The sequence below is a fragment of the Delphinus delphis genome, chromosome 20, assembly GCF_949987515.2.
Source record: "Delphinus delphis chromosome 20, mDelDel1.2, whole genome shotgun sequence".
Classification (NCBI taxonomy): Eukaryota; Metazoa; Chordata; class Mammalia; order Artiodactyla; family Delphinidae; genus Delphinus; species Delphinus delphis.
In genome coordinates, this window is record NC_082702.1 from 7,709,213 (window position 1) to 7,736,173 (window position 26,961).

General features: G+C 50.5%; 1 protein-coding gene across 2 annotated transcripts; it reads right to left on the reverse strand.

Annotated features, from left to right (window-relative positions):
• Nucleotides 1–5,216: 5,216 nt before the first annotated feature.
• NUCB1 (nucleobindin 1) lies at nt 5,217–26,289 on the reverse strand. Of its 2 annotated transcripts, XM_060000946.1 has the most exons (14): nt 26,073–26,289; nt 25,551–25,687; nt 22,589–22,696; nt 19,639–19,771; nt 15,116–15,219; nt 12,602–12,672; nt 12,487–12,550; nt 12,128–12,218; nt 7,777–7,835; nt 7,405–7,497; nt 7,222–7,314; nt 6,711–6,881; nt 6,171–6,267; nt 5,217–6,058 (listed from the first exon to the last, which is right to left on the reverse strand). In XM_060000946.1, the coding sequence occupies exons 2-14, from the start codon at nt 25,674–25,676 to the stop codon at nt 5,946–5,948; spliced, it is 1,323 nt and encodes a 440-aa protein (XP_059856929.1). In that variant the 5' UTR covers nt 25,677–25,687; nt 26,073–26,289; the 3' UTR covers nt 5,217–5,945. The 2 variants fall into 2 exon arrangements, with proteins under 2 accessions (XP_059856929.1, XP_059856928.1); XM_060000945.1 differs by having other exon boundaries at nt 12,487–12,672; nt 26,073–26,281.
• Nucleotides 26,290–26,961: the final 672 nt, after the last annotated feature.

The following is a 26,961-nucleotide window of genomic DNA, read 5'->3' on the forward strand; positions in this document are numbered from 1 at the left end:
TGGGGTCACTCAGTGTCTGCAGTCAGATAGTGGCTGGAACCGAAAGAGCAGGGAGACTGAAGGGTGTCGGGACCTGGTGGAGCATATATTTTCATGGAGCCTCAAGCCTTTCTATGTAGTTTCTTTGTGTGGGATAGCTTGAGCTTCCTTATAGCTTGGTGGCTTCAGGGCAGCTGAACTACTTGCCTGATGGCTGAAGGTTTCAAGAGTATTTCAGCTAACAAAGAAATTGCAGGCTTCCTTGGTGGCGCAGTGGTTGAGAGTCGGCCTGCCGATGCAGGGGACACGGGTTCGTGCCCCGGTCCGGGAGGATCCCGCATGCCGCGCAGCGGCTGGGCCAGTGAGCCATGGCTGCTGAGCCTGCGCGTCTGGACCCTGTGCTCCGCAACGGGAGAGGCCACAACAGTGAGGGGCCCGCGTAAAAAAAAAGAAAAGAAAAGAAAAGAAATTGCATTGCCTTCCCTGATTTGACCTCAAAAATCATGCAGCATCACTCTTCTGCCATGTTGCAACAGCTACATATTAGTCATGAGCGCACACCACCTCAGGGGAAGGGGAACTCGACTCTGCTTCTTAATGGGGGAAGTGAGTGGGGACAGGACATATCTTTGGAAAATATAAGGTAGAACACCAATTCAGCTGCTTTAGCAAAAACCACGATAACAATGATTTAAACAACACAGAAGTTTATTTCCCTCTCATGTAACAGTCCAAGAATATGCAACCTTAAGTGATAATAACAGTGAGTAAAGTTCCACAGTGTCAGGAACTATGATGGTTGATTTTATATGTTAACTTTACTGGGCCAGCTTGACAGGGTACCCAGATGTTTGGTCTAACATTATTCTGAGTGTTTCTCTCAGGGTGTTTTTGCATGAGATCGATATTACATCAGGAAACTTAGTAAAGAAGATTGCATAAAAGGCCTGAATTGAACAAAAGGCTGACTCTCCTCTGAATAAGAAAGAATTCTTTCTGCCTTACTACCTTTGAACTAGGACATGAGGGACTTCCCTGGTGGCGCAATGGTTAAGGCTCCATGCTCCCAATGCAGGGGGCCCAGTTCGATCCCCGGTCAGGAAAATAGATTCTGCATGATGCAACTGAAGACCCCTCACGCCACAATGAAGATCCTGCATGCTGCAACTAAGACCCGGTACAGCCAAATAAATAAATAAATAAATATTTTTTTAAAAAAAAAGGAACTAGGACATCAGCTTTCTTCCTGCCTTCAGGCTCAAACTGAAACATTGGCTCTTCCTGGATCTCAAGATGAAACTGCACAATTCAGATGGGACTTGAACCCAAGGGGTGGGACTTAAACCCAGTGTCTTTTTTTTTTTTTTTTGACGGCGCCACATGGCATGTGGGATCTTAGTTCCCTGACCAGGGGTCGAACCCGCGCCCCCTTCAGTGGAAGCCCAGAGTCTCAACCACTGGACTGCCAGGGAAGTGACCCCGCCAGTGTCTGTTTTAAAAAATATATATAAATTTCTTTATTTTAATTTTATTTTTGGCTGCATTGGGTCTTCGTTGCTGCGTGCGGGCTTTCTCTGGTTGTGGTGAACGGGGGCTACTCTTCATTGTGGTGCGCGGGCTTCTTATTGCGGTGGCTTCTCTTGTTGCGGAGCGCGGGCTCTAGGCACACGGGCTTGAGTAGTTGTGGGACGCAGGCTCAGCAGTTGTGGCTCACAGACTCTAGATCGCAGGCTCAGTAGTTGTGGCGCACGGGCTTAGTTGCTCCGCGGCACGTGGGATCTTCCTGGACCAGGGCTCAATCCTGTGTCCCCTGCAGTGGCAGGCGGATTCTTAACCACTGTACCACCAGGGAAGTATTCCCCCCACACACTGTCTTTTAACTGAGATCACACACCAGGTCTCAGATCTTAATGAAGCTCAGGTTCTTTATGTCTCATTGCAGAAAGAATTCAGTGAGAGACAAATTGATAGGTAAGAAGTGGATTTATTTAGAGAGAAACACAGTCCACAGAGTGTGGACCATCTCAGAAGGCGAGAGGCTACGAAATATGGGGTGATTGGTTTTTATGGGTTGGGTAGTTTTATACGCTAAAGAGTGGGAGGATTATTCCAACTATCTTGGAGAAGGGGTGGAGATTTCCAGGAATTGGGCCATTGCCCACTTTTTGGCCTTTTATGGTCAGCCCCGGAACTGTCATGGCACCTGTGGGTGTGCCCTTTAGCATAAGCGAATGTATTACAATGAGCATAGAATGAGGCTCAAGGTCTACTGGAAGTCAAATCTTCTGCCATCTTGGACCTAGTTGGTTCTAACCAGTTTATGTCCTATCCTCAAGGGCTATGTCATTCTTTTAGACGTTGTGCCCTGCCCCCTTCCCTCCTGTTTCAGAGCTGCCAGCCTTCAGACAACAACTACACCATCAGCTGTCCTGGTACTCATGCCTTCAAACTTGGACTGGAACTAAACATGGCTCTCCTGGGTCTCCAGTTTGCCAATTCATCCCGAAGATTTTGGGGCATGCCTACTTCCATAATCATGTCTTTCTTCTAGCCTTCTAGCTTGTTGCCCCACCATTCACAACACAGCACTTCCATCTCAGTGTAAGACGGACACACCAATACCCAACACATCCCTACACCAGGAAGGGAGAGACTGAAAGGGATGTCATCCTCCTTGCCTTTTAAGGCCACATCTCAGATGCTGCAGACATCCCACTGGCCAGAAACCATTTACATGGCAAGAAACTGGTTGCAAGGGAGCCTGGGAAATGTAGTCTTTAGCTGTGCAGCCCTATGTCCAGTGAAACTTCCCTATCAGAGGCGAATAATTATTAAGGGGACATCTAGGCATATCGGCCACACGATCAAATGATTGAAACCAAGCAAGCAGAGGGCTGAATGGTTTCACATTGTGATGATAGCTGAATGATATGTAATGGGACTTGGAATAGGCAAACAATAGAAAACTCATTTAACTGATTTCTAATCTCTCAATGTTCTGAAATTTCTACCAATTTGCTTATGTGCTCAGAGTGAGAGTTATTAGTGTCATAAACCCAATATATCCATCTCCATCTTCTGGAGTGTGGTGGAATTGAACTTCCCAGACTCTCTGTGGTTCATTCAAGTCACATGACTAGTTTTGGCCAATAAATTCTAAGAGATTATGTATGTCATTTTTGTGTCAGAACATTTAAGTACTGGTACAAGAGCTTCCAGGGTGTTCTTCCTTGGCCACACTTGACCGGCAGGACTCCAGATGGTAGTGGCTCTGTCAGCCTGGGTCCCAGACATATACAGCCCAGAACCCTCAGTCAATATATAACACAAGTGAGAAAAAAAACCTTGTTATGCTAAGCTGAGATTTGGGGTTGTTTGTTACTGCAGCATAACCTAACCTATTCTCACTATTATAGGAAAATATGAAAGTTAGATCTTTCCTAGAGCACAGAGTTAACCCTAATTCGTTGGCCAAGCACCCACATATAGCCCCCCTCCAACTGCTTGTAATTTGGGTGGGAATGATCTCCTACCCCTTCCACACAGAGGGGCATATGACCCAGGCTTTGCCAATAAGGCCACTGAAACACTTGTGAACGTTCCTGTTGAAATGACTCTCTATACCTTAATGGAGGCCTGGAGCTTCTGGAGGCCTGACCTCAAAGTGAAGGGCCAATCAGCTAACATCTATAGAGAACCTGCTGTGTGCTAAGGCCTGTTGTATACCATCCCATTTACTCCTCACCAGAGGGTGGATAGTGTGGTATCTCCCCTTTACTGATGAGGAGACAAAGGCAGAGAGAGGCTAAGGGAGGGTGCAGTTAGGGACACCTCCTACCCATATACTGTTCCCTGCCCAAGGTCACACAGGCTGAGGCAGGCAAACTGTGGATTTGCTCATACACGTCTGCTCCAGGAGCTTGTGGGAAATGTGATCCTGACCGCCCGCCCCCGCACATCCTTCCACCCGATTTATGCTCTAGTGACCCCTTGGATGGTGGGCTCTCTCCAGCTCCCATCAAACCACCACTGCCAAGATCTCTGTGGCGCAGTGGTTGAGAGTCCGCCTGCCAATGCAGGGGACACGGGTTCGTGCCCCGGTCCGGGAAGATCCCACATGCCGCGGAGCAGCTGGGCCCGTGAGCCATGGCCTCTGAGCCTGCGCATCTGGAGCCTGTGCTCCGCAACGGGAGAGGCCACAACAGTGAGAGGCCCGCGTAATGCAAAAAAAAAAAAAAAAAAAAAAATGTAAAAAGCATCCTGGGTGACTAGAATGGGTTTCCTTAGATATGGGAGTCAAGGACAGGCTCCCAGAGACATAAGTTGTATAGACATGTCCATTTAATAGCAATAACAGCTATTACTTGCTAACCTCAAATTTCAGCCCAGAAGCTATGCCACTCATGTGTATTATTATTTTCAGATCCTTCAAAGGATGCTAGAAAGCTGCTACCATTTTATACCCATTTTCCAGATTGGGTCACTAAGGCCCAGCTCCCAGTTTTCCAAGAGAAGCAGAGAGGCTGTGGCTGTTTGCAAAGGTCATTTTTGTTGAGGTTCAGCAGGGGAGAAGGGCGGGCGTGGCACATGTACCTTCCCAGGAAACTTCCTTGGACATTCCAGGGTCTGGGAATATGTATTGTTAATGAGCATCCCAGATAATTTTTTATCACTGGGGCCTCCTTCACATTTCTTCCTCTCTTTGGACACTAAACTAGACCTGTCTCATGCCCAGTGACATGTTGGTAAACAGGCTCTGGGGGGGTGGGAAGAGGCTCTGATTTGTAGCCTCTGCCAATTTCCTTTGTCAGCTGTTAGTGCAGACAGGTGTGACATCCAGAGCAGCTGCAGCCACTTTGGGACAAGAGGAGTACAGCCCCCCCACACCTCCCACAGCAGGGCTAGGAGATGGGAGAACCTGGTTCCCTGAAGGCTTTGGAGTCACCCTACCTTGGGACTTCTTGTTTTGGGCAATAATACATTTTTCTTTATTGTTTAAGCCTAGGTTTGGGTTTTCTGTCCTTGTGGCTGAAAGGATCCTACTGAAGGTGCATGTGTGTGTGTGTGTGTGTGCATGTGCGTAGGCAGCGGACCCATCAGGAGAGGACAAAGATGCCAGGACAGAGCCTCTCAGAAATATGCTTGAATTGATTCTTAAAGAACGAGGAGGACTTTGGCAGGTGAAACATGGCTGAAGTTTCAGAAGGAAAAGGATTTACAAAGAAACAGACGCATGGATTTGTTCCAGGAAGTGTATTTGGTTGGAACCAGAGTACAGAGCAGGGCAGGGAGCCACGTGAGATAAGGCCAGAAAGGCTGAGGGGCTGGAACCTGATCCTGGGGTGGAGTCAGCTCTGTGACCCTTCTGGGGTTGTGTGGGGAAGGGGCTAGGGGCCAAGACGTCAGGGCTCCTGGTATGAGAGGTGATCAGCTATGCTGAGGACTCTTCTGGCCCTCACACCCAGCCGTGGGGGAGACACTGTTTTTGAGGCATCGCTGGTCCCACAAAAGGTAGAGAAAGGTCTTAAGGGACCACCCAAGCCCCATAAACCAACAGAAGCTGGGCCCAGAGCAGCAGGCAGGATTCCAGTAGCTGTGGGGATGCAGGATTCCAGAGTGGCCACAACCTGGGCATTGAGGCCCAAAGCAACTAGAAAGGCCGGCATGGAGCAGACCATTTTGGGAGGGAGGGGGCTTCCCTAAGGTAGGCTGAGCCAGTGACCACTTGACTGGACAAGCGAAGGCAGGTCCCTCGGAGGGGAACAGAAAGAAGGGACCACAGACTGGAAGGCTGTGGAAGCTGAGGCAGCAGATACATGGCTCGGGCAGCAATACGGAAAGTGCCCTGTCCCCGCATCCCACCCCACCTAGCAGGCCACAGGTGTTGCCAGGCCCCAAAGAAGGTTGATTGTGACACCTCATCCCCCCCCCATCAGCTTCAGTAGGAACCCGGCGTCCCAGAAGGATCACAGGTGCTGTGACTCCAGCTGGGGCAGCTTGGAGGTCTGTTCTGGAACTTTCTTTTCTGAAGGATCCACATTCTTCTGGTCACCAGCTGGAGCTGGGACAGGTGCATCATCTGGAAATGGAGGAAGAAAATGGTAGCACTAGACTACCAGCCCCTCCTCTCTCAGACCCAGGAGTCTGGGCCCCCAGCTCCTTCCCTGCCCCCTGGGCCCAGGGGCCAGCACCTGTGTCTGGGTGGAACTTGAGCTGTCCCTCGGGGCCGGGTGCTGGGTTGTTGTGGACTTGCTGCTGCTGTTTCCTCTGTTCCATTTGCAGAACGGCCTGCAGGGGGTGGGGGAGATCACAGAGGCGAGAGGGTATGATGTTGAGTCTCCATGGCAACCTGCTAAGTGGTCATGGACCAGTCCCTTCTCCATGGGCCTCAGTTTTTCTCCCTCATTGAGAGTTGGGCTTAATACTAGTTAAAGATCCAGTTCTCCCTCCCTGGTCATGGCTTGGGTCACACCTTGGGACAGGGAAGCCTCCTCCTCCCTCCTCGGCCTTTCCCCTCTCTCCTGCTTACAACCTCACTGCCCTTATCCAACATGGCAGCCACAGAGCAGCCAGGGATGGGGACAACGTCTGCCCTTACTCAAGATGGCAGCTGCTACCCAAGGATCTACCAGTGATTAACACAGTGGCTGTAAGCCTTCCGCACTTCTGGACACACTAGGACAAGGGCCTCCAGGGGCTCAGAGGATGGACCCCCTTCCCTGGCCAGTCACCTGCTGCAGCTCTCTCTTCTGGGCCTCCAGGCGGCCCTGGGAGCGACCCAGAGCCTCAGTTTCCTGGCTGAGGCGCTGGGCCTTGGCATTGAGCTCTGCCTCCCGGGCAGCCAGCTCCTCCTCAAAGCGCCTCAGCTCGTCCTCCGTGTAGGCAGGGTGCATCTCCACTGTCTGCCGGGGTGAGGACAGGGGCCATCAGCAGGGGGGCTCTAGCCCCGGCCCCGCTAATGGAGGAGGTTCAGGGAAGGCTGGGAGGCCTCGGCCATGCGTGTGGATGGAGAGACCTGAGTGGGAGGTGGGAAGGGAGATAAAGACCCAGAGTGGAGCAGTGGGAGAACAGGGACCCAGAGAGGGGAAGACAACGACCCAGGAGGTTGGGGGGACAGAGAGCTGGGGGGCTTGGAGGTCAGAGACCCAGAGAGAAAGAGAAGTGGCCAGAGACCCCAAAAGACGGGTTAGGTCTGGGAGAGAGAGACACAGTCAGGATCCAGAGTATCTTCCGTGTCCTCACCTCCCAGCCCTCCCCGGTGTCCCCGAACTCCTTCCTCTGCGTGGATACAAGGAACTCCTCCAGGGTCACGAGGCGGTCCTGGTTGGTGTCCACCTGGGGAGCCAGGTAAGGGTAAGCAACAGAGCTGGACCTCCCTCCACCCCTACCCCCGCCCTCACCCACGGCCCGGGGCCCTCCTCTCACATTCTTCATCACATGCTCCCGCATGCGCAGCCGCTCCTCCTCCATCTCCCGCATGTCATCTTCCTCATTCTTGGGGTCATACACCTTCTCCAGCTGCAGGGTCAAGCGAAAAGCAGGATGTACTGAGAGGTCCAGGGCAAGCTCCTTCCCAGGCTACCCAACCTCTTAACACACACAGACAACTTCAACTCCCATCAGTCCTTGGGACACCCTGCCACTCCTGACAGCCTCTTTTTGCCTCAGGGGCTGCCGGGAGTTGTAGTTTTCCCCCTGAACGCACATCCAGGGGGACCTGAGGGGAGTACTAGGATCCCGAGGGGACACGTTGCTGACCTGGGCATCCTCTGCGCCCATGGCTTCCAAGATACTCACCTCCTTGGTGAAGAGGGCCTCCAGCTCCTGCTCATCCAGGACACCATCACTGTTGATATCTGAGGAAGAGACAACAAGGTGTCTTGGGGGACTGAAGACGGAGTGGGTCAAGTTCCTAAGTGACCTGTTGGAGAAGGAATTCTGGGCTGATGCGAGGTCTGTTCTCAGCGGATAGGTAACAACGGGTCTCTGACAGTAGGATGGTGGCCTTCAGGCTTCAGTGCCCCATTGGCCCGTTGCTAAGACAGCCCTTTCCCTACCAGGGTCCTGAGACTCCATTGGGACCATTCTTGGGCCCATTGTCATGCAGAATGACTTGATCTCTAGCTCCCAGTGACCTGGGCACAGGATCAGCCCTTCGCCCAGGATACAGGGGTGTCAGGGACGTCTCCCAGAGAACCAGCCCAGGGCTGACTCTGATCACCAAAGAATCCTCTCCCTGCCAATCAGACTCCTCCACCACATGCACCTTGCCCACTGCCTTCGCCTCCTCTGCTCCCTCAGATCAGCACCCACGCTGGTCCCAGGGAGGCGGCCAGGAACCCTGACCTTGCAAATCCAATGGTTAAGCTTCAGCCTGCACCTTACTTGACTTTCTGCCTCTGGCTCTCAGAACATCACCCTCTCCTCTCCAGCTGCCCTTATTTTCCTTCACTGGCCCTGTCCTCTTCCTGACCTCTACGGGTGGTGTAGGGGACAGGGGACAATGACTTCTTCCCTATCAAATATTCAGATGTGTCCAATATGGTTGCCACTAACCACATGGGCTGTTTAAATAAAATTAAAATTTCAGTTTATCAGTCCTACTTGCTACATGGCAAGCACTCAATAGCCACATATGGCTGGTGGCCGCCATACTGGGCAGCAGAGAACATCATTACAGAAACAGTTCTACTGGCAAGACTTCCTTAGATGGGTTCCTCCAGTCCCTCATCTTTAATGCCATCCGCAAGCTGCCTCCACACCTGAATACCCAACTGCCTACTCTCCATCTCCACATAAATGTCTAATAGACATCTCTAGCTTGACATGGACAGACCCAGTTCCCAATCTTCCCTGACAAACATGCTTGCCCTTCTCTCTCCATCCTTCCAGTTGCTCAGGCCAAATACCTCGGAGTCACCCTTGACTCTCTTGTTCCATTACAATCCTCATCAAGTCTATCCTCAAGTCCTACCAGCTTGACCTTCAAGACAAATCCAGAATATGACCACTCTTCCCTACTTCCACGGTCCAGTCACCAGCATCTCAGGCCTCCTAACTAGGGTCCTGGCTTTGGCCCTGGCCCCTACAGCCTGTCCTCAACACAGCACCTAGACGGATCCTGCCAACCCTTAAAGCAGATGGGGTCAGTTCCTCTGCTCAAAATCCTTTTGCTGTGTCTCACTCAAGACAGAATAAAATCCAAATTCCTTACCCTTAGGGTGGCTGTTACCTCCCTAGCAGTCTTTATCATTCTTCTTTTTTGTTTTTGGCTGCGTTTGTGGGATCTTAGTTCCCTGAGCAGAGATTGGACCCGCGCCCTCGGCAGTGAAAGCGCAGAGTGCTAACCACTGGACTGCCAGGAAATTCCTTTTTTTTTTACACTTAACAATGGTTAAATTGGTAATTTTTTAAAAAAAATAGATTTATTTATTTATTTATTTTTGGCTGCGTTGGGTCTTTGTTGCTGTGCGCGGGCTTTCTCTAGTTGTGGCGAGCGGGGGCTACTCTTTGTTGCGGTGTGTGGGCTTCTCATTGTGGTGGCTTCTCTTGTTGCGGAACACGGGCTCTAGGCGCGCGGGCTTCAGTAGTTGTGGCTCACGGGCTCTAGAGCACAGGCTCAGTAGTTGTGGCGCACGAGCTTAGTTGCTCCGCAGCACGTGGGATCTTCCGGGACCAGGGCTCAAACCTGTGTCCCCTGCATTGGCAGGCAGACTCTTAACCACTGCGCCACCAGGGAAGTCCAGTCATTTTTATCTATGAGTTTTTTTTTTGGAGTATAGTTGCTTTACACTATTGTGTTAGTTTCTACTGTACAGCAAAGTGAACCAGCTATACGTATACATATATCCCCTCTTTTTTGGATTTCCTTCCCATTTAGGTCACCACAGAGCACTGAGTAGAGTTCCCTGTGCTGTACAGTAGGTTCTCATTAGTTACCTATTTTATACATAGTATCAATAGTGTATAGATGTCAATCCCAATCTCCCAATTCACCCCACGCCCCCCAGGAATTCCCTTTCTTATCATTCTTCTCTTCAAGCGTTCGGCTCCAGTGACCTTGGAAACCCACCAGGTTCATTCTCCCCTGCGTGTGCTTGCTATGCCCCCCATCTAGACAAATATCTTCGAGGCTCACCCCCTCACTTCACTGAGGTCTTGGTTCAAATGTCATCTCTCTTGAGCGGTGCTGTGCAATCCAGCGGCCACTAGCCACATGGGGCAAATGAAATTTAAATGAGTAACAATCGAATACAAGGAAAGATTCATTTTCTTGACATTATGCTAAGTGAAATAAGCCAGTCATAAAAAAGACAAATACTCTACAATTCCACTTATATGAGGTAGCTAGAAGAGTCAAATTCATAGACAAAAGAGAATAGAAGTTACGAGGGGATGTGGGAGGGGTCATGGGGAGTTGATGATTAATACAGAGTTTCAGTTTTGTAAGGATGAAAAGACTGCTGCACAATAATGTGAGTATGCTTAACACTATTGATATGTACACTTAAAAATGGCTAAGATGGTAGATTTTATGTCAAGTGTATTTTACCACAATTACAAATTTTAAAAGCTTTACTTGATCAGGGGCTTCCCTGGTGGTACAGCCATTAAGAATCTGCCTGCCAATGCAGGGGACATGGGTTCGAGCCCTGGTCTGGGAAGATCCCACATGCTGCGGAGCAACTAAGCCCGTGCGCCACAACTACTGAGCCCGCGTGCTACAACTACTGAAGCCCACACGTCTAGAGCCCGTGCTCCGCAACAAGAGAAGCCACCGCTGTGAGAAGTCCGCTCACTGCAACATAGAGTAGCCCCTGCTCAATGCAGCTAGAGAAAGTGCGCACGCAGCAATGAAGACCCAACGCAGCCAAAAATAAATAAATTTAATAAATTAAAAAATTTTTTGATTGATTAAAATTCAATTTCTTAGTTGTAAAACCCACATTTCAAGTGCTTAATTAATAATAATAGCCACATGGGAACTAATAAGAACCTAGTGTATAGCACAGGGAACTCTACTCAATACTCTATAATGACCTATATGGGAAAAAAATCTAAAAAAGACTGGATATATGTATATGCATAACTGATTCACTTTGCTGTATAGCAGAAACTAACACAACACTGTAAATCAACTATACTCCAATAAAAATTAATTAAAATGAAAGAACAAATGATGCTGGGTTAATAAATTGCCTCATTCGTTTAAAAAAAAAAACCAGGGACTTCCCTGGCGGTCCACTGGTTAGGACTCCACGCTTCCACTGCAGGGGGCACAGGTTCGATCCCTGGTCAGGGAACTAAGATCCCACATGCCATGCTGTACAGCCAAAAAAGAAAAAGAAAATAAAGCCAAATGGGGCTGGTGGCTGCTGTATTGGACAACACAGCTGCAGAACACTTCCATCAGCATAGGAAGTTCTACTGGACAGTGCTGGTCTAGCAAAAATCTTTCCAGACCAGGCTATCTAAAATCATCGTTCTAGACCTTTAATCCCACTGTCCTGCTTTCCATGGTAATGTGACTACCTGATCATCTCCTATAGAATCTACTTCACTGCTTCTAAGATGCACTTTTTTTCTCCCCATATTTTATCATCCATAAAATTGGGAGGCATCTTATCATCGATGATGTGTTAGTTTAATGGGCAGTTTATGTAAAATTCAAGTGTTCATCTTATGTTCCAATGGTCACTTAGATTCACTGAACTACAGAACTATCTGTTTGCCTGATCACTGGTTCTGTGATGCCAGGGGGACTTTCTTTTGTTCACAGCTGTACACACAGGGTCTCCGTGAAGCTTGGTCCTTAGAGGTCTCTTTGTAAACATTTGCTGAATGAATGAATCAGACCCTGCTAAGCTCTGGTGACAGGCTATAGCCTGGTTTGCTCAGTTAGGGACACCAGTCAGTCCTTAGAACCCAGAGGCCTGGTGTATCCCAGAAAAAAGGACGAGCTCTTCCATGGAACATCCTATTCCCAACAACAGGGAGGGACAGGGCCTTCTAGACCACCAGGGGAGAGGGGCTCAGACCTCTTTGGCCTCCCTAAGCCCCGTGAGTTAGGGAGACCCCTTCTTAGCATTCAGGCCCCAGAAAGGTCAGAGCCTCAGCGTTAGCCTGGGTCTTGGGACTCCCTCCTTACCATGCAGTATGAAGAAGGTCTTGGGGTTAAACCTGTTGGGGTCCAATCCATCCAGTTCCTCCCACACCTCCTTCAACTGGGCTTGGCTGCCCTGTGGAAGGGAGAGCCGGGGGCTCATGAGCAAGAGGTCTGGGTCCCATAGGATAAAGCTAGAGAACCCTTTACCCCCATCCCTCAAATGTCATTCCCCTCAAGCAATAAAACTACAACTCCCAGCAGCCCCTGGAGGTAGCTGGGTACATTAAAAGGGGCCTTTTGCCTCAAGCTCTGCTGGGAGTTGTAGTTTTTCAGCTACTTTCTTGTGGCGCTTGGAAAGTTGGACATGGTTGTGGGGGGTAGGCATGAATGGGGGTCCTTACAGGCACATTGACTTTGGGGTGTTCTCGGTGCCGGCGCTGTTGCTCTTCCAGCTTCCTCTCTGCCTCCTTTCGCTGCTCCTCTCCCAGGGACTCCAGATAACGGCGTCTTTCGTGTTCCTTGAGCATCTCGTAGCGCTTGAACTCTTCATGATGGGCTGCATCGTACTGGGCAAGGTCCCGGGTGGCCTGGGGAAAGGCAGACGGTCACTCTCACCTCACTTCTATGCCCAGCCCCTAATTCCAAACTCCGAATGCCAGGCCTTTGGCTCTGAACCTGGCCCAACTTCCACGTGTGCTGGGTCTTATGTCCCGATGTCACTTTTGTCCCATAATACATAGCCTTCTCTTTTCGGTCAAAAGACGAGGATGGTTACACAATAGCAACTTTAACTCATTTCTTCTAAGTCCTCCACAATCTCAAGATCTTGGAGGAATAAATAATAAGGAACAGCACATGAGGTGACTTAATATGGAAAGCAGTACAGCTAGGGGGTAAACAACATGAGGTCTCTAATTATTCTGCCCAGGGTTCAAATCTAGGCTCTGCCACGTGAACAAATCCTGCTGGCTCTGTGACCTTGGGCAAGTTACTCATTCTCTCTGTGCCTCAGTTTCTGCCTTGGAAAATGGTGATAACAATACTATACTGGGTTGTATAGGGTCCCCCCAGAATTCATGTGCACCCAGAACCTCAGAATGTGACTTTACTTGGAAACAGGATCTTTGCAGATGTAATTAGTTAAGATGAGGTCCTGCTGGATTAGGGTGGCCCCTAATTCTAATGACTAGTGTCTTTACAAGAAGGCTACAGAGAAGACACAGAGAGACACAGGGAGAATGCCACGTGATGGTGGAGGCAGAGACTGGAGTGATGTGTCTACAAGCCAAGGAATGCTGGCAACCCCCAGAAGCTGGAAGAGGCAAGAAGCAGATGCCTCTAAGGAAACCTTGGTTTTGGTCCAGTGATACCGATTTTCAACTACTGGCCTCCAGAACTGTAAGAGGATAGCTTTCTGTTGTCTTAAGTCACTGAGTCTGTGGTAATTTGTTATATGGCAGCAATAGAAAACCAATACAGCTGTTGTGTGGGGAACAGATGGAGGTTCTCAACCTGGGGTGACTGCGGTCCCCAGGGGACAGCAGTTAATGTTTGAAGATATTGTTGGTTGTCACAACTAGGGGAGGTCTACTGGAATCTAGTGGGTAGAGGCCAGGGATGCTGCTAAACGTCACAAAATGCACAAATAATCCCCAGAGCAAAGAATTATCCAGCCCCAAGTGTCAAGAGTGCCGAGTTGAGAAACCCTGCTGTTGAGTGTGGAAGGCAGAAGCAAGGAGCCCATCTCTGGGGTTGAGACCAGGAGAATGACAGAGCGGCTGCAGGAAAGCGGACAGTTTCTGGAATGTTCTGGAAATAAGCGGCAGAACCGTCTCTCGGGGACGAAGGTCAGGCATGGACTCAATCAAATGGCTGCTATTATCTTCATGGCCACTAGATGGAGCTCCAGTCAGCCAGAAAAGCAGGCTGAGGCTCAAGTCAGGCAGAGAGGTAGGTTCTGTCCTGGGGGTGCTGGGGAGCTACAGAAGGGATGTGAGCAGGGAAGAGGCAGGGGCAGACCTGAGCATCCCGTGCCACTCCCCAGCCCCGAACTTGGCCTTCCCCACAAGGCAGGGTTGTAGATCCTACTTCTCACATGAAGACTACGTTTGTTCCTGTGCTGCTCTAACAAATTATTTTTTATTGTGGCTTAACACACACTCATCATCTTAACAGCATGGAGGCCAGGGTCTGAAATCAGTTTCACTGGGCTGCAATTACAGTGTTGGCAGAGATGTGCTCCTTCCGGAGACTCTAGGAGAGAACCCCCTTCTTTGCCTTTTCCAGTTTCTAGAGCTGCATACGTGCCTGTGGCCCCTTCATCCATCTTCAAAGTCAGCAGCAGAGCCACCTTGCTTTGGTCGTCACACTGTCGCCCTCTACTGTAGTCAGATCTCCCTCAGCTTCCCTCTTTTTAAATTTTATGTTATGTTATGTTATTTATTAATTTCTTTGGCCGTACCACATGGCTTACGGGATCTCAGTTCCCCAACCAGGGATTGAACCTGGGCCTTGGCAGTGAAAGCCCAGAATCCTAACCACTAGGCCACCAGGGAACTCCCTGCATCCCTCTTACAAGGACCCTTGTGATGACACTTAGGGTCCACCTGGATAACCCAGGCTCATCCCCCCCATCGCAAGCTCCTCAGCTTAATCACAACTGCAAAGTCTGTTTGGCCACATCAGGTCACAGAGCCAGAGGTTCCGCAGACAGCATGTGACGTCTTTTGAGGGGCTATTATTCTGCCTACAGCAAGGACACAGAGGGAATTCCTGCCCCCAGTCATAGGAGAGGGATTTGAATCCAGATGTGCGTGGAGCCAACCTCCCGACCCCGACACACACGCACACAGCTCCGCTTTCCTGTAGAGAATCTGGGGAAGGTTTTTAGGCACAAGCAGCCCTTCTGCAGCCGCTAGCCTCAGAGAACACCAGGCAGGGGTGAGTGGGCTCACATCCCAGCGTCTGCTCCCTTCTCCCCCTCTACAAAGCTTCCCTCAGTCCTCTGCCCCCAGGTCCCCCTCAACCTACTGTCTGGATCAGCAGCTCCAGGTCCCGGGCCTCGAATGTGTGCTGATTCTGAGGGTCCAGGTGTTCAAACTGCTTCAGGAGGCTCAGGTGATCCAACTGTACATCTGGATGAGAGGGAAGATGGGGTGGTGGTGGGGTGAACAACTCATGGAACGTTCTTTCTTTCAAAATCCCTATCCTGCGGGAATTCCCTGGAAGTCCAGTGGTTAGGACTCAGCGCTTCCACTGCCGGGGGCCCTGTTCGATCCCTGGTTGGGAAACTAAGATCCCACAAGCCACATAGCACAGCAAAAAAACAAACAAAAATCAAACAAACAAAAACTATCCTGGGCTGGATGTGCTCTAAAGGAGACCACAGAGGGCACAGGAGAAGCCCACAGAGGATGGCTTGAATAAGCCTGGAGCAATCAGGGAGGGCTTCCTGGACGAGGTGATGCCACAACTGAGTCTGATGCTGAAAATAATAATAACCATGATGATAACCAACATGTATCAAACATGTACTATGTGCCAGGCCCTGCTCTAAATATATTAAATATATTAATGCATTTACTTTTCACAAAAATCTCACATAGGTTCTGTGATTATCCCATTTTATGGATGTGAAAACTGAGGCCCAGAGAGGGGAAGTGACGTCTAGGTCACCATCTAGGAAGAGGCAGAGTGAGGATTAGTTGGGCTCCAGAGCACATGACACTTAATTCTGTTATGGGTTGAATTGCGTGCCCCCAAATTCACAGGGAGGTTGATAGCCCCAGTATCTCAGAATGTGACCTTATTTGGAGAGCGGGGCTTTACAGAGGTGATCAAGTTAAAATGAGGTCATGAGGATGAGCCCTAATCCCATATGACAGGAGTCCTTATAAAAAGAGAAAATTTGGACACAGAGACACACACAGAGGGAAGACAATGTGAGTAGACATGGCGGGGGCGGGGGGGGGGGGAGTGGCCATCTCCAAATCAAAGAGAAAGACCCAGAACAGATTCTCCCGCACAGCCCTCGGAAGGAACCACCCCCTGCTCACACCTTGATTTTTGACTTATGGCTTCCAGAACTGTGAGACAATCAATGCCTATTGTTTAAGCCACCCGGTCTGTAGTACTTTGTTACAGAAGCCCTAGCAAAGTAATGCAGCCTCCTTGTATGAGAGTTTCCCGGCAGAGAGGGAGAGACCAGGACACACTTGGCACCCACTCATCCACTGGACACACATCTTGAGAGGCCTGCTGGGGGCCCCCATGTGAACCAGACCCGGGCCTGCACCTCCAGTGGCTCCTGGGCTGGTGGGGGTGAAAGGCACACACACAGGCAGCTGGAATCCAGGTGACTCAGGCTGTAGTGGCGGCAGCTCTGGGCCTGGGTGAGCCCAGAGGAGGGACAGACCCAGGAGACAGGCACAGATCAAGTCTCATAATTCGTTATTCATGCCACAGATACGTGTTGAGCCATACTCTGGGCCCGACCCTGTGCCTAGCACTGTGGACACAGCAGGAAACAGATGGTGACGGCATCTGTCCTCTGGAGCACCCGGTCAAGATGGAGAACAGGTGAGTAAGGGACAAACACACGACCACAAAGGACTCAAACAAATGGAGGACTCTTCACAAAGGACGGTCAGGGCAGGACGAGGGAGGCGACATCTGGGCTGAGACCAAAGCTCCACTGGCCATGCCAAGGGCCCCGAGAAAGAATGTCACAGGCAAAAGTCCCAAGGTGAGAAAGATGTGTTACCCTCCGTACTAAAAATGCTGATGCCAGAGGGTCGGGTGAGAGGGCACACATGTGAAAGGAGGGGCTAGGACGGGCGTGGCAGGGCTCAGCTTGGCCTCCAACTAGCAAGGAGTGTGGACTTGATCCTGAGGGCACTGGGGAGCCATGGCTGGTTCTGAGCACAGGAGGGACAGGATTTGAACTGGGTGCTGTGATAGGCTGAATAAAAGGCCCCCCCCAAGATGTCCACATCTGAATCCCTGGAACCTATGAATATGTGATCTCATGGGGCAAAAGGGACTTTGCAGATGTGATCAAATTAAGGATATTGAGATGGGGAGATGATCCTGGATTAACTGGAGAAGGGGGCTAAATGTAATCCTTGTAAGAGGGAAGCAGCGGGAGATCTGACTACAGAAGAATGCCACGTGATGACTGGAGAAAAACGCTACGCTGCTGCATTTGAAGAGGTTCCCAGCCTAGGAATGAAGATTTGGAAGCTGGAAAAGGCAAGGAAACAGATTCCCCCCCATAGCACCTCCAGAACTAACAGAGCCCTGCTGACACCTTGATTTTGGCCCAGTGAAACTGATTTTGGATTTCTGATCTCCAAAAGGTAAAGAGAATAAATGTGTGTTGTCTTAAGCCTCTAAGTTGTTGCTGATTTGTTACAGTGGCCACAGGAAATGAATCCAGATATTAACAGGATTGTGTTAAGAACGGCTGTTCTACAGGAAATAGTGGGAAAAGCAAGGGCGGCGGCAGGGTGCCCAGGGAGGAGGAGACTGCGCTGATCCACGTGGGACCCAGTGACAGCAATGGACGTGGAGAGAAGTAATCAGATTCTGGAGATTCCTGAGTTGTTAAAGGGACAAAAGTTGAAGTACATAGCTTAGCGTATGGGATGTAATAAGCAACCAACTGATGGGAGGGATTTTTTCTCATTCATGACAAGGGAACAGCCAGTTTACCAGAGATCGAGTCAGACTCCGAAACTGTAGTAATTAAAACAGCAAGACAGAGAAGGCATGGATGGTTATGCAGAAGGAGGCCGGAGACCATGCCCGTCTGGTCACCTTAGAGCCCCAGCACCCTGCTCAGTGCCTGGCACAGAGTAGAACTCAAGACATATTTGATCAATGGATAAGAGGCATCAGACAGGAATGAAAACAAAGCTCAGCTCTCTTACTGACCCTTAACACCATCTACCAACGTTCAGGGTCCCCATCTGTAACACAGGAGCCTCAAGGGGGTCAGGAGATGAAAGAAGAAGCTGGAGGTAAATCTCAGTAAAATGGGATTGTTCTTACACTTAGTGACGAGCCAAAAGGTGCCCCAGGAGTACCAGAATATCCCACAAAGCTACAATGAGTAAAACAGCATGGTTCATTGTAGCCAATGGATGCAAACAACGCATATCCATCAATGGATGAATGGACAAACTAAATATGGTAGATCCAGACAAGGGAATATTACTTGGCCCTAAAAAGGAATAAAGCAGTGATGCATGCTACAGTGTGGATGAACCTTGAAAATATTACACTAGAAGAAGCCAGACACAAAAGATCACTTATCGTATGATTCCATCTATACAAAATGTCCGTAACAGGCAAATTTATAGAGACAGAAAGTAGGTTGCCAGGGGTGCGGTGGGGAATAGAGGGGTGATAGTTACATGGTCTAGTGATTCTTTTTGGAGTGATAAAGGTGTTCTAAAATTGATGATGGTTGCACATACCTGTGAATATACTAATCACTGAACTGTACACTTCAAATGGGTAAATTGTTTGGTATATGAATCATATCTCAATAAAGTCATTTAAAAGAAATAGCATGGGGGCTTCCCTGGTGGCGCAGTGGTTGCGAGTCCGCCTGCCGATGCAGGGGACGTGGGTTCGTGCCCCGGTCCGGGAGGATCCCACGTGCCGCGGAGCGGCTGGGCCCGTGAGCCATGGCCGCTGAGCCTGCGCGTCCGGAGCCTGTGCTCCTCAACGGGAGAGGCCACGGTAGTGAGAGGCCCGCGTACCGCAAAAAAAAAAAAAAAAAAAAAAGAAATAGCATGGTCCAGACACATGCTCGAAGAAACTGTATCTAGGAATGTTAGAAATAAGATGGGATCTTGGAATTTAAATCCACTCAAATCTCCCTCTTCCAGGTACATTTTTCTTTCTTTTCTTTGTTTTTCTTTTTTAGCCACACAATTAGACTATAAAATATAGCCTCACATATAAATGCCAGGAAATTAGAATCATTCTAGTGGGGGAGAGAAAGAATAAGTAAGCAATGAAAAGTACAGTGTAACCTGTTGAACTTCCTGACTTTGATCACTGTACTATAGTATTGTAGGAGAACATTGTTGTTCTAAGAAAAATCACACTGAAATATTGAGGCATAAAGGAATACGGTGTCTGCAAGGAACTCACAAATGTGAACTACAGATAAATGGAGCAAACATTAACAATTACAGAATCTGGGCTAAGGGTATTTGAGAGCTTTTGGTAGTATTCTTGCAACTTTTCTGTAAGTTTGAAGTGACATCAAAATTTTAAATGACCCTGATTTGTTAAAATAAAAATTAAAAACACATCAAAAACCACCCAAGCAACTAAAATTACTAACATCTCCCGAGTAATGTTAATAGTAGCTTGTGCTAGGAAGAAAACTCGATCAATCTTCCATGCAGATCTTACAGGGGTGGAGAGAATGACGCCCCAGTTGGCTCCACCTGCCAAAATCACCTGGAGGCCGGGGAGGGAGGCTGCCCCATGACCCCCAACATCGCCAGCTCCACCCACCCCACCGGCCTGCTTACTGGGCTCCTGCTGGGCGTCCATCTTGGCCTTGAGCAGCATCCGCAGCCTTGACACCTCCTGCCGCTTGAGTTCATCCAGTTTGGTGCGGACATGGTGGCTGACGAAGTCCAGCTCCCGGCTCAGCTTCCCACTCTGCCCGGGAGAGAGGGGACACAAACCAGGCTGCCCTCTCTGGAGCCTTCTAAGAGCTTTCTGATGCCTCCTGGGGTTCCCCAGAGGCCCCGAGACAAGATTCCAGCCCCTCAACCTGGCACTGGAGGCCCTTCTTATTTCCCGTCACTCATCAGATCACACTCATGGCTCACGTCTCTTTCCCACTTCTAGGCCTTTACACATGCTGGTCCCTCTGCCTGGGATTCTCCCTGTCACTGCTTTCCAAGCCTAACCAGGTCCTTACAGTCCTTCAAAACTCAAAGCATACTGTAGAGCACAGGGAACTCTATTCAATGTCCTGTGATGAACCATAATGGAAAAGAATATGAAAAAGAATACATATATGTATAACTGAGTCACCTTGCTGTACAGAAGAAATTAACACAACATTGTAAACCAACTGTATCTCAATAAAATTAAAACAAACAAGCAAAATAAACTCAAAGCAGACGGCACCTCCCTTGGAAGAATCCCCAACCCCCTTGACGCCACCACACACACACACACACACACACACACACACACACACACACACACACACACTCTCTCTCTCCCTCTCTCTCTCTCTCTCTCTCTCTCTCTCACACACACACACACACACACACGTGCTGAGCAGGGTGCCTTCTCTGAGTTACCTCTATCATCACTTTGGATTATGTCTGTTTCTCAATTGTGCTGACCCCACCCCTCTCCTTCTCACAGTCCCCCACCCCCGTGGCTCCCCAATGCCCACAGGACCGAATCCCTGGGCCTAACACTGAAGATCCTGCAAGATCCTGCATCTGCCCATGCCTACCCCTCCTCCCTGCCGTCCCCGCTCCAGCCCCATCTCTCTGTCTTTATGTCAGTTATAAGGAGCCAGCAGCAGACAGCTGAAGGTACCAGAACGCTTCACTGGTACACACAGTTCTACTGTTGAAAACTTGCCCTTCCCCCCTCCCCCCCCCGTTTCAACTTTTATACCAGACACTCCCACTCAGAATTCAAACCTCACTCGGGACAATCCATTCCCTAGAAGCTTTCTCTCACTGTCAGACGGACTGGGTCCCTCCTCCGGCCACCCCAGCACCCTGCACTGTCTCAGATGGCTTTCTCAGCCACTCGTTTGGGTCTCTCCAGCCTGCAGGGGGCGTGGCCTTTGCAGAGGCAGCAGGACAAAGGGACCGCAGTGCCAGTCATGTTAACTTCAACCAGTCAGGCACCTACGATGAGTCAAGTCCTGCACTGGACTCACTGAGTCCGTCCTCTAATCCTGCCCACAACCCCATTTTATAGATGAACAAACTGAGGTTCAGGAGGAGAAGCCCCTCGCCCAAGCTTCCTCAGACAGTGAGGACAGGAGGCCAGTTTCCAGCCTGGTGACACAGGTGGCGTCATGTCTCCCCAGAGTGAGAGTCCTGGGGCCTGGGTTCAAATCCCAGTCCTGGCACCACTGCACTGCGTGACCCCACACTGTTTCCCTACTCTGGACCTCAAAAATGGGGCTGAGATTATCACCACCAGTAACAAGGACAGCTGACATTTACTGAAGGCTGATGACAGGCTGGACCAAAGCCTCAAAGTGGGGATTATCCCTGATTCACACAACCCCACCCCCATCTCCCCACAACAGAAAGTGCTGCATGAGCCTCCCCGTTTTCTGAGAAGGAAACCAAGGCACAGAGGGGTGTGACCACTTGCGCAGAAGAGCACGAGGTGTAGCTGGGATTGGAACCTGCCACCGTCCCACTCCAGAACCTGCCTGCCTACGTGGCCACTGTTTCTGATGTCATTTCCCACTTGTATGACCTTGGACAAGCTGGGTGGCCTATAGGGCCTCCGTTTCCTCAGCTGGGCAGTGGGATGGGCTGGGCTCAGCAGTCTCTAGTTATGCCCGTCCATTGTCGGGGGCCAGGTGGATGGGGATGGACAAGAGCCCAAGGAATGCTGGGAGGTTTTGGGGAGAGCGGGGCTGCCCTCCCCCCATCAGTCCCAGGCCCTGGGGCCTCCTTTGGCCCAAGGTGTTTGGAGAACTCGGGGTGGATCCCCCAGGTGGGATGTTCCAACATGCACCTGAACGGGGAGGGGAGTCTAGGTGGGGTGGGGTGGTGGCAGGCAGTGTTGTCTCCTCATGGCGTGTGTGTGTGTGTGTGTGTGTGTGTGTGTGTGTGTGTGTGTGTGAGCATCCTTTCCAAGGAACACTGCTTGGGGGATGGGGTGGGATGTGGGTTCCAGGCTCAGTCAGTCCAGGGATTGAGACCCAGGCCTCCAGGAAGGACAAACCCTGCTACCAGGGCCTCAGTGTCCACCTCTGTAAAATGAGGAGAATCACAGCTCCTCTAGAGGTCTAACATGAGAGTTAGAGATGATGTGAGTGATGACAGCATCTCCCGTGTTTTGAATTCTTCCTGTGTAAAGAGCACTGGGCTGAGAACTCACAGAACCAGCCCTCACATTGCGCTTACTGAGAATGGCCACTGTGCACATCCATGCCTTTTACACGTCTTCCTCGGACAGGCCTATGATGCAGGTTCTATTATTACCCCATTTTACAGATGGGGAAACTGAGGCACAGTGAAGGGAGGCCACACAGCTGGTAGACCTGATACTGGGAGGCATGTACCGTCCACATCCACACTTAACCACACATTCTGTCTTCCCCAGATCCCTTCCCAGCTATGTGACCCCGAGAAGTGAATTCTCCCGAGTCTCAGTTTTGTGATGGCTGGAAGGTTCCCCTTGAGGGAACCTGGTTCGTCCTGGAATTCTGCCCTCTGAGCATGCATGCCCTCCCAGTGTGCTCGCACCCAGCCGCACCTTGATGTCCTCAGCATTGGCGGCCTGCAGCTTTTCCCGGAAGTGCCCGTCTGTCTCCAGCACGTTGATGACTTCCTGGAGGTACCGGTGGTAGTACAGGCCTGTGTCCTAGGGCAACAAGAATGAACATAGTAGCCTCAGCCCTTGTCCCTCTCTGGTTCTTCCCTGCAGGTAGGACCCAGGCTCTGCTCCCCTGGGCACCTGCTGAGGGGCCCAGAGATCAGCCCCCAACCCTGAGCGGGAGGCCTGCCCCATGGGATAAAGGCTCTAGAGCCAGCAGACCCTGGTTGCTCCGTCACCCCAGGCAAATTGCCTGATCCTCCGGGCCACAGCTCTTACTTCTTCCCAGGTCTGTCTGTAGTGGAGATGAAATTAAAATCACAAGGGTAAACACCCAGCTCAACACTGCCCATAGAGTGGACACACTGGTATTTGTTGGAAAGCAGTGAAACATACATTTGTTCATTCAACAAGCATGCAGCGAGCCCCTACCACATGCCAGGCACTGTTCTATGGGGCACAGCAAGTGAACAAGACAGACAAAAATCCCTGGGCTCCTGGCCCTGCCACGTGTAGCTGGCTGGCACTTTCCTCTTCCTGGGCCTCACTCTTCCATTTGTAAAATAGGCAATAAATTTCTTACCTCTCAGAGCTATGGTGAAAAGTAAGAGATAAAAAGCCTGGCACCAAAAAAAAAAAAAAAAAAAAAAGCCTGGCACCACGGTAAGGCTTTAGAAGATACTCAGTCTACTATAGCTATAGCTATCATTACATTTTTTTTTTTTTTTTTTTTTGCGGTACGCGGGCCTCTCACTGTTGTGGCCTCTCCCGTTGCGGAGCACAGGCTCCGGACGCGCAGGCTCAGCGGCCATGGCTCAAGGGCCCAGCCGCTCTGCGGCACGTGGGATCTTCCGGGACCGGGGCACGAACCCGTGTCCCCTGCATCGGCAGGAGGACTCTCAACCACTGCGCCACCAGGGAAGCCCACTATCGTTACATTTGCTGAGGAACACACCATAGGTGATAAATGGGAGCCGATCACCCAGCTATGGCACTGTGGGTGTACTAATCTCCTATTGCTGCCGTAACAAAGTATCACAAACTTAAGTGGCTTAGAGTAATAAAAATTTATTCTCTTAGAGTTCTGGAGGTCAGAAGCCCAAGATAGTTCAGCAGAGCTGAGCTTATGTTGGAGACTTTAGGGAACAATCTGCTTTCTTGCCTTTTCCAGCTTGTAGAGGCGGCCTACACTCCTGGGCTTGTGGCCTTGCATCACTCTGACCTCTGCTTACATCATCACATCGCTTCCGACCCTGACTTTCTTGTCTGGCTCTTATATGGAACCCTTGTGATTACATTGGGCTCACCTGGATAAGCCAGGATAATTTCTCCACCTAACTCAATCATACCTGCAAACACTCTTTTGCCATATATTCACAGGTTCTGGGGATTAGGGCATGGACATCTTTGGGGGCCATCATTCAGCCAAACACAGTGGGCTGGAATCCCAAATCTGCCAATTACTAGCTATGTGACCTTGTTCGGACTGCTAGGATGCCTAGTTAAATTTAAATTTCAGATAAAACAATGAATAACTTTCAGTATATTATACTAATGGTTATTCGTTGTTTATCTGAAACCCACTCAATTTTAACTGAGTGTCCTGTGTCTTTATTTGCTAAGTCTGGCAATCTTAGTCCTTGGGCAAGTTACTTAACGTCTCTGTGCCTCAGTTTCCGCACCTGTAAAGTAAGGCTAGTGAGTACCCACCTCATAGGGACTGTTGTGAGGATTAGAGCAGTTAATATCTTTAAATATTTAACTCAGCACTTAGTAAGAGCTGTCAACGTTATTATGATTGTTGTTATCGACATTTATAACACTCTAGTAGCCTCAGAATAAAGAAAGTCTCCACCATGGCCCACAAGGCCCCGTGGGATCTCCCCCTGTTCCTTCTCTGACCTCATCTCCCCCTCACTCACTCTGTTTCAGCCACACTGGCCTCCTGTAAGTCCTTCTACTCACTATGCTCTCCTCCACCACGCAGCCTTTGCCCAGGCATTTCCTTTTGCCTGGAATATTCTTCCCTGCACTTCAGATCTTAGCTCAAATGACCCTTCCTTCCTCCCTGACCATCACCCCTGGTGTCCATTCTCAGAGGGCCCTGCCGTTTGTCTTCCCAGCAAACTAAGCTGGTCTGTGAGGGCAGGGGGCTTGCTCTAGCACTGTGCCTGGCTCCTAGAAGATGCTCAAGAAATGTGTGGAATGAATGAAAGGCAAGGGGACTCAAGCTGCCCTTCTGTGTCTGCAAAGATTTCACGGAGCAAAGGCCTCACTTGCTGGGTGGGGACCTGTCATACAGGAGCATGGGATGATTTGTTCCAGAGACAGTGGTGTGTCCATTCCTAGTGGGAGCTGTAGGATTCGGGCCACAAATCAGGGCACTGGCCTTGAGGATCTTTCCAAGTTCCAAATTCCCTAAGACCAAAGGTTTCATAGTGTTCGATAAACACAAGTTGGAATAAATGAGCAGTTACCGTGCCCTATCATAATTTAAACTACAACTCCCATGAGCTCCATGATGTGAGGACACCCCAGTTAACTAACACCACCTGCTCAAGATGCTACTGGAAAATGTAGTTTTTTATTTGAGTCCTTCTCGAGGGGAGGGCGTCTTAAAAGAGCAGAGAGGTTTAGGTGGGGCGGGGGGGGGGTGATGCAGATTTTTCATCTAAAATCTGACCTGATTTTCCATATCTCAAAGTCAGGGGCTTAGAAATCTCTCTCTCTTTCTCTCTCTCTCACACACACACACCCGCCCCCAAGTTTTTCACCACGTCAAAGCCCTGGGACGGCAAAGAATGGCAGGCAGACTCCAAGCCGCATCCGTAGCCAGCCAGGGGGCACGGGAATTGTAGTACCACTGCAAACACCTGGCTGGCGAGCAGGGCACGCCACTCACGGGGCTTTCGGTCGCGGGATTCTCCTCCTTGGGCGCCCCCCGCTCCAGGGGCACGGTCAGAATAGCGCGCAGCAGCAGCAGAAGTGACAGGAGAAGGAGGGCTGCACGGGGCCCAGCGGGAGGCATGGCGGCGTGGTCTGTGGGGGCGGAGAGGTGGAATAAGTCTGTCCCAAGCCGCCTTCTCCCCTGGACCCAGGAGTCTGGACTCCCGGCGCCGCTCCCTGCCCCCTTCCAAGAATCAAGACGCAAAGCGTCTCGTTTCCCGGGAGCCAGGATTCCGAGCCTCCAGCCTTTCCTTCCTCAGACCCAGGAGTCCTGGCTTCCAGCACCCTCTTCGCTTAGACTAGGATTCCGGGATCTCGACCCCCTCTTTCCCCAGGCCCAAAGGTCCAGGGCCCCAGCCTCCTCTTTTCCCAGGATCTGGAGGTACTGGTGTCCTCCGAGACTCAGTTTTCCAGCCCTCTGGTGCCCCGCTTCCCTTCTCCCCAGGACCCAAGAGTCCAGGACCCTCCAGCCCCTTACCTCTCCTTCACCGCAGAGGGCGTTTTCCTGGGCTAGGACCTCCGGTGTGGTCTCTGCGATTTCCCCCCTAGGCCACGCCCACTTTCCCCGCAGAGGATCCGCTCTCAGCAGCCTGATTGGTCCGCGCTGGCTCCAGGTTTCGGGCCCCTGTCTAGCGGCCCCGCCCCTTGTCGAAGTCGCTGGCCTTTTCTCGAAAGCCGAGCCTCCTTTCTCGGAAGCCCTACCTTTTGACGCCACATACCCTGCTTTTTAGGCGAAAGAACGGAGACTTTCAAAGAGAACTACAACTCCCTGTTGGGCCAGGGGAAAATGAGTCAGCTTCCGCGGGCATCTTGGCCTCTTCGCCTCATGGGAGTTGTAGTTTTCCCATTTGTTTTCTCTCCTAGAAGTGGCTGTAAATTACAGATCGGTAGTAGTTGGCACAGGTCACGTTATAAGTTTATTATATAAGAGAGAGGTGTAGAGCGAGCCTGCGATGCGGCCTCTGTCAGGTCCCTTTAAGGAACACCTGCATGCTCTTCCAATTCAGAACCCCTGGAGCAGGGTTGCCTGGCTACAGCAGAGGCCAGGGGTCATTGCTTTGTTGGAAGTGGAACGTGGGGAGCCAGGAGGGAGGGGATTAGGGCAGGTCCCAGTGGGAATCCCCCCTCCCTCTAAGCCCTCTTTTTCCCCCCTGCTTACTTCCCAGAGACCCAGAGATTATGTCACTGGTTCCCAAAGATAGGGTCAGGTACGTTTAGAAATTGGCCAGAGAGGCAAAGAACTGAGGTGGGAATGTGAAAAGCCTCTCCAGGCACGAGAGGAGGAAAGGGAGTCTCCAGGATCCTAGGGAGGTGGGTGCTGGGGGTCTAGAATCACTGGGGATGGGGTGTTTGGGGTCCAGAGTCCT

What these genes read in the sequence shown, in the direction of transcription:
- NUCB1 (XM_060000945.1), bottom strand. Translation starts at nt 25,676, where the DNA reads ATGCCTCCCGCTGGGCCCCGTGCAGCCCTCCTTCTCCTGTCACTTCTG. An exon ending in GGGAGCATGTGATGAAGAAT is followed by an intron (nt 7,315 to 7,404) that starts GTGAGAGGAGGG and finishes CTGGCTCCCCAG; the next exon opens with GTGGACACCAACCAGGACCG. An exon ending in CAAGTTCCACCCAGACACAG is followed by an intron (nt 6,059 to 6,170) that starts GTGCTGGCCCCT and finishes CTCCATTTCCAG; the next exon opens with ATGATGCACCTGTCCCAGCT.